At 48.2% G+C, this 14142-nt stretch overlaps 5 protein-coding genes across 5 annotated transcripts; 2 read left to right on the top strand and 3 right to left on the bottom strand.

Moving 5' to 3' along the window:
• Positions 1-176: 176 nt before the first annotated feature.
• Positions 177-1490, bottom strand: HD556DRAFT_1450406 (uncharacterized protein; the record flags this gene model as incomplete). The annotated part of the gene is made up of 3 exons (XM_041307755.1): positions 177-536; positions 595-1236; positions 1287-1490. The coding sequence occupies 3 exons, from the start codon at positions 1488-1490 to the stop codon at positions 177-179; spliced, it is 1206 nt and encodes a 401-aa protein (XP_041153237.1).
• A 424-nt stretch (positions 1491-1914) lies between these two features.
• Positions 1915-2676, bottom strand: HD556DRAFT_1450407 (uncharacterized protein; the record flags this gene model as incomplete). The annotated part of the gene is made up of 2 exons (XM_041307756.1): positions 1915-2559; positions 2614-2676. 2 exons carry the CDS (start codon positions 2674-2676, stop codon positions 1915-1917), a joined length of 708 nt encoding a protein of 235 aa, XP_041153238.1.
• Positions 2677-2914: 238 nt separating this feature from the next.
• On the bottom strand, positions 2915-3845 carry HD556DRAFT_1450408 (uncharacterized protein; the record flags this gene model as incomplete). The annotated part of the gene is made up of 2 exons (XM_041307757.1): positions 2915-3403; positions 3459-3845. The coding sequence occupies 2 exons, from the start codon at positions 3843-3845 to the stop codon at positions 2915-2917; spliced, it is 876 nt and encodes a 291-aa protein (XP_041153239.1).
• A 462-nt stretch (positions 3846-4307) lies between these two features.
• On the top strand, positions 4308-4673 carry HD556DRAFT_1195667 (uncharacterized protein; the record flags this gene model as incomplete). The annotated part of the gene is made up of 2 exons (XM_041296272.1): positions 4308-4505; positions 4566-4673. Coding segments are annotated over 2 exons (306 nt in total), but the record flags the coding sequence as incomplete, so codon positions are not given.
• Positions 4674-11247: 6574 nt separating this feature from the next.
• HD556DRAFT_1450414 (uncharacterized protein) lies at positions 11248-13994 on the top strand (the record flags this gene model as incomplete). The annotated part of the gene is made up of 4 exons (XM_041307758.1): positions 11248-11289; positions 11559-11768; positions 11832-13572; positions 13621-13994. The coding sequence occupies 4 exons, from the start codon at positions 11248-11250 to the stop codon at positions 13992-13994; spliced, it is 2367 nt and encodes a 788-aa protein (XP_041153241.1).
• Positions 13995-14142: the final 148 nt, after the last annotated feature.

Consider the following 14142-nt stretch of genomic DNA (forward strand, 5'->3'; position numbering starts at 1 on the left):
ATTTTGAATATGCACAGATCAGCGCACTGATTATGATAATCGACAAAGATTTGAAGATCAGCCTATCAATCGCATTATCATCAAGCCCCGATAGTACAATACACTATGATACACAATACACAATACACAATGCACGATACATGATGCACGATACACAATGCACGATACATGATACACTACAGTACAATGCCCGTCCTCGATACTCCACGGTTTTTCATATTCACCTTGATCCAGTGGAAACGCTCTGTAAGCTCAACGCATGTGTAAATCGTCTCTGTCATATACGTCTTAATAGATGTATATGTCGACTTTGACTTCGCTGTAGAAAAATCAATGCGTTTCCAAACCCCCATCTCGTATTCTTGAATGGCCGAACAAATTGCGGCACCTGCGAGGGCAATGGCGCCATCAAGAGATTGAAGATCTTGGAGATCAAGGTCTTTGTAAAAGCCATTGACCCAAAGAATATCCATGACAACGCGGATGAGTCCAGTGTGTTCGAGCACTGGAACATTTTTCAAAACACCACCAATCGTCTGGCTACTTGTCAATACTACACACTGCTATGAATAGGCATCTGTACAAAGGACGCACCATTTCTTGCATTTTGAATAAACACTGTAAATGTGTGGTGAGCATAGGCACGATGTTTCGCTTGTGTGTGATTTCGCAAGATGTATCCCATATGTCAAGCTCGAGGTCATAGGCAGACAGTACGACAGTGCGTGCAGTATTTTTGAATACATTTCGCAGGGTGTTCGTGATTTTGGTGAGCGAGGTAATGAATTTATCCTCGTCTGGGAGGTAGTATCGGCCAGGGGGAATAGTTGCGTGAGTTGCAATAGCGTTTGATAGCGCAGCGCGCGCCATTGCAATATTCTCCTCGTTCGTGGGCATGCCATTGTCTGAAAGTACTGAACGTCGCATTTTTGACCTCGCGCTATTGCTGATCTCATTGACCAGGTCGGCAGGCACGGGCATAGGCTCTTGCTGCTGGGGGGGAACAGCGTCCAAAGATCCGGTATCGTTATGAGAGTGTGTTGCATTGCTAGACTGGATTGGGTGGGAGTGTGGTAGGGTGGGCTGCTGTGGACCGGAAGAACCGCTGTCATTATGAGGGTGAGCTGGGGTGGGCTGCTGTGGACCAGGGACGGTGATATCCAATGGAGGCAACAGTATGGGCGGAAGATCTCTGGCAGTTGGGCGTTTCGGTGCAACGTTCTTATCTGCTCCAGCCTAGTTCGAGGTAAGATCAGTGGCAGGGGTGGAGATGTACCTCAACTCACATAGATAACGCCAGTGTTCTGCCACTGGCCACGGTAACCTTCGTCAATACGGCGGGGGCCAAAAACTGACACTTTGCGTAATCCTGGGAGGGGATACGGTGACGTGCGCATAGGTCGTGTCTGCTCATCACGCAGGCGGCCACTGAGACGCTCTGCACCACGCACAGTGGGAGGAGGTGGCGCGTCAATTGAACATTGAAACATGTGACCACCTTGCGGTTAGGGAATGACATGGGTATACCCATGGGTATCTGTGGTGATACCCCCACCCACACCCACCAAAAACCCACACCCACCTGGTGGGTGTGGGTATATTCATGGGTACCAGGGATGGCTACCCATACCCACACCCATAGAGGGTATACCCATGGGTATGACATGAATGATTGGTACTACACACTTAGATATCTTAATGAATGTTGTAGTAGTACTGGAGACAAATATACTGCTAGTCTCACCTTGTTAATTGGCAGTCATTTGAGAGAGATATAAGCTAAATAAAAACCCAACATCAGTAAGTTTTTTACATACATACCCACCGTGTGGGTGTGGGTAGGGGTGTGGGTATCCTAAGTGCCTACCCCCACCCATACCCCTGGGTACCCACACCCACAACCCACGGTGGGTGCTAGATACCCATGACATTGCCTACTTGCGGTTGGTGCACTGGGAGTTGTTGGTATGGTTGTTGATGCTGGAGGTGAGGGTTTGATGACTGCCCGAGCATTGAATAGTGGGGATGAGCCTGTCTGACTGGCGGCTGCTGGTACTCCATGGGCTGTTGATCATCACACAGGCGGCTACTGAGACGCTCTGCACCACGCACAGTGGGAGGAGGTGGCGCGTCGATTAAACATCGATACATATTACCACCTTGCGGCTGGTGCGCTGGGAGTTGTTGATATGGTTGTCGATGCTGGAAGAGAGGATTCGATGACTGGCTGGGCGTTGAATAGTGGGTATGAGTCTGCCCGACTGGCAGCTGCTGGTAGGAGTGGTTCAGAGGCTGCCTGTAGGCTGAGCTGTGCTCAGGCAGGTGCTGCTGGTGGGTAGGCTGCGCGAAAGGAGGGGGCTGATCGTGTGGCGATGGCGAGTGCTCTACCTCTGGACCATCTTCATCAGACAAGTACATCTCCTCCTCATACATAGTCGACAATAATCTGTCGTCCACAAGTGTTGGATCGTTGGTTTGTTCACTAGGGCGTCCAACCTGACTTTCATCATTATTTAAACACGGATTCTCATTGCTACCTCTGGCAGGCCTCCGCACTTGCTGTTACATCAACGATTTAGTAAGACGGACACCGAAAGATACCAGAAACATTACCCTCGAGTTTTGTGGTTGTTTACGTCTCGGTTTCTTGGGTGCTTGCGTGGCTTTGGGTGGCATGATGGTCGTGAACAGGGCTTGATCGTGGTCAACATGAGAAGTTAGAACTGATGGCCTGGCCATGATCACGATAACGATAACGATATACTGATTTGGTATGAGACGTACAAGAAAACGCATACGAAGAGTGTATACAGCATGGCTACATCATGATGCTGCGAGAAATAATATGTAATTCAACAATCACCGGAAAATAAGTACGAGAAATGATGGCTGATACGTTTCATGCTCACAGTGTTTAATCTTCGAACGTAATACCCTGGCTCAAGGTAGGACTACCCCACTTGGGTAAATCATAGCAGCAGCCATCAGAGTCAGCTCCGTCATGTGGCAGATCATCTACATCATCTGACAGATCATCTACGCCTCGTTCCTCGACATACTGTTTCAACTGACGAGCCTGTTCCTGGAGTACCGATAATGTAAGAGTCTCTTCAGTAGCTGCGTACTCGTGGTAGGGCCTGTCTTCATAAATATCTTGCACCCCACGGTTGGTACAGGTCTGTTCCCAGATCAGAAGATCTCTCTCGGAGTATGCATGCTTCTCCTTCAAGAACTTCCTAGCAAGGTCCAGGAAGCTGGTCCAGCGGCTGCTTGCTTCAAGCTCCCAAGTCAAGGAAGCGAGATGGTGTCTGGATATCTCACAAGTAGCATACTGTGCCCTTGCACCTTCACGTATCATCTCATCTGGTAGATCGTCAAGGCCGCGAGTAAAGATATCTTTGGCCTGTATATGCGATATCGGTTATTTAATTAACACTGCACAGTAAATAATAACTCACCATCAGAGCGGCTCCAGGATTCATCTCTCTGGCAGTCTGGCCTCGCAGAGATTTCATAGCAAAGTCAGCTGTGGCAGCTGCAGTCGCCCTGCGTTTCAAATATGGCTCGAATCTTGTGGGGGATTTGGGTTTCACGGGGGATTTGGATTTCACGGGGGATTTGGGTAAGTTTAAAGGGGACTTAGTGCCAGATGGTGGAGAGGGAGGGTCCAGAGAGTGTTGCGCTTGGGAGGGGGACAATGAAATTTCATGTACTGTGCCAAAGACATCCATGTCCTTGAATTCGGCGTGGTCTTTATGAAACGAGGACGAGAGGTCCACACAGGTAAGAGAGCTGGCTGGGCTCGAGGAACGGTTTGAAGGAGTCTTGACAGCGAATCTACTCATGAATATACGGCTGGCTGTGAGTGTATGAGCAAGTGGCGTGGCAGCGGTGTTTGAAAGACTTAGGAAGTTCAACACCGTCACGGTGCACAGTGCACCGTCCACCAACATCACTCTGCATTACTGCTGCTATGAACCCACACAATTCTCCTGGTCGTGACAGTCATGCTGCTGAGCGACTCAGTAGCATTGAGTAAGTAATATCGCTTTGGATTCAGTCAGACTGACCAGCACATAGTAGTTTCGGCCAAGCAGTCCAATGTCCAATCTGCTCTAATCTTTTCAACAGCGCAGAGGATATCTGTGCTCATCTTTCTGATGATCCAGGTAAATAGCCAACTAACTCCCAAAATTGAATGCGCTGACTACTAGTACCTCTATCCAGGATGTTCTCACCGATTGATCCCCCCTCCAATTGCATTCCGCATCCCCCAAGCATCAGAAGATCGGCCACGACAAGGGCGATTCCATCATTCGTCAGGTTACATTCATAAGCTTGGTCAGCCCAATACATTCAAGCGGATGGAGCAGGACGATTTCGAGCCGATGCGTAAACACAATGTCTATTACCCCTTCTCAGATAGAGCAGAGTGGGAGCTCGCAAAATTTCTATGTGACAACTTGAACCAGGGGCAGATTACCAGGTTTTTAAAGCTTCTCTGGGTTCGTGTCAATCAATTCACATTGGCTGGGCTGATTTTACTCTTCCAGGTGGTCGCAGAGGCGAAGCGGCCACTGTCTTTTAAGACCGCAAAGCAACTCTTCACATTCATGGACGCATTACCAAAGGTTCCTCAATGGCGGTGTACACCCATGCATACTGATGGATATGCTGTTACAATAACATTTAGAGAGGCCCCTATACTCATTTCCCTTTTGCCTCTTAAACGGGCCGTCCGTACCACGCTTATCTCTTATCATGCCTATCTCTTATCTTGACTCTTATCTCGCCAAGCGGGCTGTCCGCCTCTTTTTGCTTCTATCTTGATAAACACATTTACAAGCTCCGCTTGAACACTGGTATATAAACCTACCTACCTACAGTTGTATTCTCTACTTTAATCTACTGGGTTTTACCTGGAACATTGTCCTTCAGTAAGGTCTCCAACCTTACTGTCTAAGAACCACTATTCTAAGGGAGTCAGCAACACTCGCCTTAGCCAAAACCCTTGATCTCTCAATCGAGAGCAGACTCACGTCTATCTGGCATTCTGCCGATTGTCTACTCAGACAGAGATAGCTCGACTTATCCCAGTCGTAACAAAAGATTAAAGTCTTTATCACCTGAACCGTTGCCATCTGCAACGAAACCGACACCACGACTTCGTTAACTCCTTTGATCGGAGCCTTGAACTTAGGAGCTCTACCAACCATTCCTCCTTTGAACACCATGACGACCCAGAACAAAGAAATAGAACTAAAGATCGGTTCCCCTCCCGAATTCGATGGAGATAGAGAAGAATCAAAGAGATTCATGATGAAATGTCACGCATACCTCGACATTAACGACAAAGTCTACGTCGATGATAAGAAGAAAATCATCCTTGTGTTATCCTACATGACGAAAGGAAACGCAGCAGCTTGGGCAGAAGACTTCATGGAAGCAGCCCTAGACCCCAAGAGGAAAGACACCTCTGGACAAATGATCGGCTACGGAACCTGGGTCAAATTCAAAAAGGACTTCGACGAAGCCTTTAAACCCATGGACCCCGCCGGAACTGCCATGATGAAGATATGAGGATTAGAGATGAAAGGAGATCTCCACACCTATATCTCCAATTACAAACTCCTCGCACACCGAGCAGGAATGACCGAACAAGCCCCCCTCATCGAATTCTTTCGACAAGGCCTAGACTACGGGCTTCAGGACAACCTGCATCGGACAGGCGAAACTCTCGATAACTTCGACACCGTCGTCAACTCCTGCATTAATCTCGATAACGCCTTCCAAAGATGGAAAGCCATCAAGAAGAAAGAAAGACCCCAGCAACAGAAGAAGAAGAACTTCGGAAATAGACACTACGTTCCAAAGAGGGACGATGACATGGAAGTCGACCGCATAAGCCGTCTCTCAGACGCAGAGTTAAAGAAGCACCTCAAAGAAGGACGATGCTTCAAATGTCACCAAGTAGGACACCGTGCCAACGACACCTCCTTCCACCCAAGAGAAAGAGGACAGATCCGAAGAAACAAGGAAGAAGAAAGTAGCAGCGACGACGAAGTCGAAAGTCGCGCTTCCTCCTCCAGGAACCCCATCAGAAGGAAGAAGGAGAGGAACGAAGAAGAAACTCCGAGAAGGAAAGCACCAGTCCGAAGGAAGACTATGAAAGAAAAAGCCAAAGAAGTCGAAGAAGAAGAAGACAGCGACTTCACTGAAGTAGAACACCGCTTCGTGGAGATGGATTTTTAGAAAGGGACACTGCCTCGACGTCAGTAACTCCCGCTCATGTACGACTAATACGTTCTATCGGAACCAGAAATGAATTAAGAATTCCTGCATCCATTTTTTCCGATAAACGCGTACAAACCGTCGAAACATCCATGGTTATCGATTCCGGAGCATCCGGCACCTTTATCAGCGATACCTTCTGTAAAAGGCACAAAATAAGAACCCATAAACTCTCACGACCCTTCCCTGTTATCACCGCCGATGGATCGGACGCTCAAGGAGGACTTATCTCTCGTTATTGCGTACTCACGATCAAAATCGATCAACGAACTATGATCGGGAAATTCAATGTGGCAAAGCTAGCCAAACAGGACAAAATCCTCCTAGGATTCCCCTGGCTTGCTGCACTGAAACCTCAGATCGATTGGGAAGCCAAGACCGTATCACTCCCATCAACGAAGAGGTCGCTTGCCATAGAAAAAAACATCGACAGAAAGAGACGCAAGAAGTCACTCCCGCCGCTTTTCAGAAAAGAGAAAGAAGTCAGAAAAGAAACAACCCGAACTTGGACAAATTCCAAACTACGGAAGCCGATACAGGTGAAGGTGGCAACTAACGAAACCACCTCCCCCTATACCGCTTCTGTAGAAGAAATAGTTGATGAAGAAATACCCAACTATGACACGAAGGACGACGTCTGGTCAGAAAACTTCAAAACTCCAGTCGTAGACCCACTAGCCTATCAATTGGCCAGTGACGAAGTACTCGTCGAGTATGCCACTGATGGATCCACCGTACGCATCATAGAAGATATAACCTTCGATACCCCACTCGTTCGAGACGGAACATCAAAAGAGAACAAAACTATGGAAAAACAAGTAATAAAGCCCAAGAATTCGCGGTTGCAGGAGAAATAGAAAAACAAAAGAAAACTTTCGAAGAACTCGTCCCTCACTTCCTCCACCAGTATCAAGACGTCTTTGCCAAGGATGGTCTTAACAAACTCCTGCCGGAAAGACCCGGGGTAGATCATCGTATCGACCTCAAACCAGGATTCGTGCCCAAAACGTCGAAAGTCTATCCGTTATCAGGAAAAGAACGAGAAGCTGTCAAAACGTTTATCGAAGAAAACACCAGAAAAGGTTTTATTGTCCCCTCCAAGTCGCCTCAAGCCAGCGGATTCTTTTTCGTAGGAAAGAAAAGCGGAGAACTACGTCCCTGTCAAGATTATCGGTATCTCAACGATTGGACCATACGAAATCAATATCCCCTTCCCTTGCCAAAATCCCTCATTGAACAACTCTATGACGCCAAGTACTTCACGAAGATCGACATAAGATCTGGGTACAATAACGTGAGGATCCACCCAGAAGATCGATGGAAAGCGGCGTTTACCACTCAGGAAGGGCTGTTCGAGCCAACAGTCATGTTTTTTGGATTAACAAATTCCCCTGCAACCTTTCAGGCGTTCATGACCAACCTCTGCCAGAAACAGATAAACCAGGGATGGTTAGTCATATACATGGACGACCTTTTGATCTTCTCGAAGGATCTTCGGCAGCACCAAGCACGAACCATCGAAATCCTCGACATCCTTCGAAAAGAGAAACTATTCGTTAAACCGGAAAAATGTACCTTCGATGCACGAGAAGTAGAATATCTTGGAATGATGATCCGACCAGGAGAAGTAGGGATGGAACCTGCCAAAGTAGACGGAATTAAACATTGGCCAACCCCAGGAAACCTAAAAGACACACGGTCTTTCCTAGGATTCTGCAATTTCTACCGGACATTCATCGCTCACTACTCGGATATCGCTCGACCCCTTATCGACCTCACGAAGAAAGACCACCCTTTCGTCTGGACGGACAAATGCCAGAACACTTTTGACCACCTCAAAAACGCCTTTTTATCGCAACCAGTACTAAGAAACCCGGACCCGACTCGTCAGTTCGCAATTGCTACCGATGCATCGTTAGCAGCAACCGGAGCAGTATTACTGCAGACTGATGAAAATGGAATGTACCACCCATGCGGTTACCTATCCCAATCCCTCAACCCCGCAGAACGAAACTATGAAATCTTTGACAGAGAACTACTGGCGGTCATTCGGGCACTCTCAGAATGGCGCCACTATTTGGAAGGAAGCCCCCACACCGTGATAGTATTCACGGATCATATGAACCTCCTATACTTCCGCTCCGCCCAAAAGCTGACACGAAGACAGGCACGTTGGCAGCTCATCCTTTCCAATTATCAGTTGGAATTGCATCACGTCGCAGGGACCAAACTAGCCGCCCCTGATGCCCTATCCCGACGCCCTGACCATTCACTCGGAAAAGACGATAACGAAAATCGCGTTCTCCTCCCTGATACCATGTTCGTGCGACTAATTGACAATGATTTGTCAGAAAATATTGCACGCAACTCCGCCAAAGACCCCGTGTACCAGAAAGCTCTGGAGGCATTGGACGGAGTATGCCTTCCCCCAATGAAATCCGCCCTCTCCGACTGGACGTGCATCCATGGCGTCCTCTTTTATAAAAATAGAGCTTACGTACCTGCCGCCCAACGGCATGATGTGTTATTTAAACACCATGATCATCCCACGGCGGGGCATCCCGGCCGATTCAAGACCGAAGAACTCGTCAAACGAGATTTCTGGTGGCCAGCCATGGGAACTTACATCCGTAAATACGTCGATGGATGCGCTTTATGTCAGCAGATGAAGGCTGACACACACCCTGTTACCCCGCCATTGCGCCCGATCCCCTCCATCGCCACTCGCCCCTTCTCGCAAGTCTCTGTCGACCTTATCACCGACCTACCCGTATCGGGCAGTTTTGACTCTATCATGATCGTGGTAGACCATGGGCTTACGAAGGGGGTAATTATTTCACCATGCAACAAAAACATCACCTCCGAAGGAGTGGCCAAACTATTTCTCAAAAACGTGTTCAAAAGATTCGGCCTCCACGAGAAGGTGATCTCAGACAGAGGACCGCAGTTCATTTCGAAATTCTCTCGAGAACTTGCCCGGCTCCTCGGATATCAGATTGCCGCATCAACCGCCTACCACCCTCAGACAGACGGACAAACAGAACGACTCAACCAGGAACTAGAAACCTACCTACGGATCTACTGTAGAAGCAATCCGTTAGAATGGTCCAACCATCTTCCTATCGCCGAATTCGTCCATAACCATCGGAAGCACGATGCCAGGAATACATCCCCGTTCTTCCTCATGATGGGTTACGAACCACGAGGAATCCCACACATCTTATCAGTATCAGACACACCGGCAGCAGAAGAGAGACTCAGGAACCTCCAGAAGATACGAGAAGAAGCTCTTGCCTGCCATAACATCGCTATGCAACGAATGGCAGAAAGGTCTCGCCATGAAAAGTACCGACCATGGAAGACGGGAGATAAGGTATGGCTCTCGGCCACCAATCTCCTGACATCATTACCATCTAGGAAACTTGCGCCCAAGAGATACGGACCATTCCTTATCACCGCGGTCTTATCTCCCATCACGTTCACCCTGAAACTTCCAGAACAATGGAAGGTCCACCCCACGTTCCACGCTTCTGAACTATCCTCCTATCGCGAAACAGAGATACACGGGCCGAACTACGCCGAACCACCACCTGACGTTATCAATGGCGAAGAAGAATACGAAGTAGAAGCTATTCTTAGCCATAAGGGCACGGGTAAACGAAGACGCTATCTGGTATCATGGATAGGCTACTCCTCCGGAAGCAACGAATGGATACCCGAGGAAAACTTGCGGAGTTCGAAAGAACTCTTAAGCACGTATAAGAAGAGACACAAGTTGAACTGAACGAATCATTCTCTCTCCCACAAACAAATCCCAAGTAACATGACTCCACCATTGACACCTTCTCCTACTGGATCGTCATCATCCTCGCACTCCCTCGGAAACTCATCGTACAAAACGAACATCCTTAACCTGGACGACGACGCCATCGTCGAGACCACTTTGTTATCCCTTCCCCACGCAGTTGAGCTCGAGAAACAGCTCGCTGAAGCACCCGCGTCCGCTGCCGCCCCCGTCATATCCCAGATCCACATCATACGCGCCACCGCCGCCCTTGAACTTAGGTTCAAAGAAATTGAAAACGATGCCCTCAGACTCGCCTGCCAGCACCTCCAGAGACAAATACGCAGCCTTGAGATTCAGCTGCTTCCTTCTGCTTTTAGCACTATCTGCAAGTCAGTTATACGGACTGTTGAAGAGCGAAACCAGACCGAAGTCGGTCGCCCGCCAAGCCCTTTTACTAGCGCTCCCCCCAGCGACATACCTGCTGCAGTTACGGCTGGAGAAGAGACTCAGCCTACTGCTCAACCGACACCAGTTGAAGAACCACTCCCCATCCCCGAACCCACCGTCGTCTTCAAACGAAAGACCCGTAGAGGAGCTACCGTGCACGGAGTGTCGAAGACTAGAGCTTCTAAGGGAAAGAAGCGTGAAGTCATTGACCTCACCGAAACCCCCGACGTCATCACTGTAAAACAACCCCAGTTCTCCGCAGACAATTTCGTCTGCCGCGTCTGCAAGAAACTTGGGCACCGTCACAAGAACTGCCCCGAATATTACTGCCGCATATGCCAAGCCCAGAAGCCTGGCCACTTATCCATCTATTGCCCTTACGCCGCGAAGAAAGAACTTTTCCCATTGGTTTACACCGATGAAGGCTTCTATGAAGCACTAGCGGCATGGGAGGCCAGGAAAGACGAAGAACTTCTGGAAGAGATAGAGAGGGCAAACCGGGATTACGCCACCAGGTATAATGAACCAGAGTTCTGCAACGCTGACGCGGATCCCATCCACTACGACTACATGAACGAATACTGCGACACCGAAGAATAATTGAAGTCGGAGACTTCAACCGTAACAGAGGGGTAATGTTACAATAACATTTAGAGAGGCCCCTATACTCATTTCCCTTTTGCCTCTTAAACGGGCCGTCCGTACCACGCTTATCTCTTATCATGCCTATCTCTTATCTTGACTCTTATCTCGCCAAGCGGGCTGTCCGCCTCTTTTTGCTTCTATCTTGATAAACACATTTACAAGCTCCGCTTGAACACTGGTATATAAACCTACCTACCTACAGTTGTATTCTCTACTTTAATCTACTGGGTTTTACCTGGAACATTGTCCTTCAGTAAGGTCTCCAACCTTACTGTCTAAGAACCACTATTCTAAGGGAGTCAGCAACACTCGCCTTAGCCAAAACCCTTGATCTCTCAATCGAGAGCAGACTCACGTCTATCTGGCATTCTGCCGATTGTCTACTCAGACAGAGATAGCTCGACTTATCCCAGTCGTAACATATGCGACTACTCATCCTGTGAATCTCATCTGGCGAGATGCCCTCGAAGTTGTTCACCATATCTTTGGCAATCCGATCTTCGCCAACCACATGGAATACGACCCTTACGAAATAAACGATGATGGTGAGCGTGAATACGGAGAATGGATGTCGTGTGAACACGCATTTGAAATTCAAGTAAGTGACTTCAATACATCCTCGTCAATGTGGTCACATCTAACTAAATTGATTTATTTCTAGGATAAGTTGCCAATCGGCGCAACTATAGTGCCTATAATTCTCGCTTCGGACAAGACTCCAGTAACTCGACACACCGGCTCACTTGAGATGCACCCAACGTTTCTCACAATCAGCAACATCCACTCTGAGATCCGTATGAAGGCAACCTCGCATGCATGGGAGTGCGTTGCATATATCCCGAGTCCGGAATACATCACAAATAGTGATTATGCAGGATTGTTGGAAGCACGCTTCTGGCATAGTTGCATGGACATGGTGTTCGAAAAGCTGAAGATCGCTTCTCATATGGGTGAATTAATGGTAGACCCGATGGGATGCCAGCGCTATGCATTCACGCCGCTCATCGCCCACGTTGCCGACCTTCCTGAACAACTCATGATCTCCTGCATCTCGAAAAGTGTCTCACCAACGACGTTAGCCACACTTGCACAATTTGACGACGGCATCACACACCCTCCCCGTAATGGCATGTCTACATTACTGCAGCTGCATGAGATTGGCAAGGTTTTCGATCCCTGGAAGTTCCGGGAATTCCAGGAGGCAGCAAAGAAGGTGTCCCTCAGCGGCGTTCACAAACCGTTTTGGCGTGACTGGAAGTTTGCTGACCCTGCGGTTTTCCTTGTCCCCGAGATACTGCACACAGGCCACAAATTTTTCTTTGATCACATACTGAAGTGGTGCAAGGAGGTGATAGGCGCTAATGAGCTGGATGCTCGGTTCCGCAGCCAGCATAAACGTGTTGGCACATGTCATTTCACTGATGGCGTCTCTCATGTTAACCAGATGACTGGACGTGAACATCGCGATATCCAGCGAACCCTTGTCCCCACTATTGTGGGTGTGACATCCCCTGGATTCACTCGCGCAGTCCGTGCGCTTATAGATTTCATATACAAAGCACAGGCTCCTACCTTCACCGACTCGTCCATTAACAGCATGTCTGACTCCCTGCGCGAATTTCATACCTACAAACACTTCATCTTAGAGGCACAGGCTCGCACGGGAACCTCTGGTCCAATAGCTCATTTTCGGATCCCAAAACTCGAGCTCTTCAACTCCTTCGCACGTTCTATTCGTAAATCAGGAGCCATAATCCAATATTCCGCAGATGTCAGTGAACGGCTGTTGATCACACATTGCAAGACACCATTCCAACGGACAAGTCACCAACGGGCCACATTCACTCAGCAGGTTGTCAACATCATTCATCGCCAGGACGTGATGCGACAATTCAACTTCTACACCCTCCTTCGTGAACAGGGGATGTCTCTCGTCAACGTTATGGATGACGAGTTTGATGAAGTCGTTGATATGGACCCGACGTTCAGTTGGATAGCGCGTGTTGCGCCACAGGAAATGCAACGTTTTCAAGCCATTCGTCCTGTTCGCAATCATTTTCTCAAGGGACTACTTTCAGATGAAGCCAATGCTGCCTTCCATGTTACAATTGCCCACGATCTTGCAGATCGTTCTGCCACCGCTCTTGCTCAACTATACCATCTCCCAAATTTTCCACATATCCTTTCACAATATCTCGATGGTGTCTCAGGTCGCAACTCGCCGTTTCATAGTCGCTTGCTCAAAGTCTGGTTCAAATTCAGACTGCAGCTCCATTCTCGACTCCGTCCATGTAATATCATGCCGAGCCAGCAGGTTCAGGCCATTCCACCGTCCAATACTTATCCTTATGGATACTGCGATATTGTCCTTCTTCAACCTACGGGTGCTAACCCGCAGTCTAGTAAGTTTTCAAATTTCTGTTCAATTCCAGGTACTGATATCACTTTAGCGCCATGCATTGCTCAAGTTAGAATGGTTTTCGCACTGTCAACACGAGGGTCGCAGCTGCCGGTCCAGCTCAAGGATCCTTTTCTGTATGTTCAGCTATTCGAAGTAACTGCGCTCCCTGAAGCTGAGCCGCACATTGCCATGTACCGAGTTCGACGTTCGTTTTATACAGCGCCTGATGGTTCTCGCACAAGGATCGGGAAGATAGTACGCCTTGTCGATGTCACACACGCTGTAGAACTGATACCAATCTATGGAACGACATTGGATCGCTCTGTCACCTCAGTGACATCTCTTGAACGCTACGATGATTTTTATCTCAATTCATTCTCTGATAAAGAGTGGTACCACACACTGCACGCAGATTATATCTAGCTTTACTTAGTTTTCTACTGGCATAGTCATGTTTTTCAATCTACGATTTTCAATATTATCAATGATATGATCATATCATGATCACTGATCTGGATTTTGATAACTCGATAACTCGATAATCTGGTATTTCTATCTTGCCGCACGGCGA

Source organism: Suillus plorans (genome assembly GCF_016647745.1).
Source record: "Suillus plorans strain S12 chromosome Unknown HD556scaffold_104, whole genome shotgun sequence".
Lineage (NCBI taxonomy): Eukaryota > Fungi > Basidiomycota > Agaricomycetes > Boletales > Suillaceae > Suillus > Suillus plorans.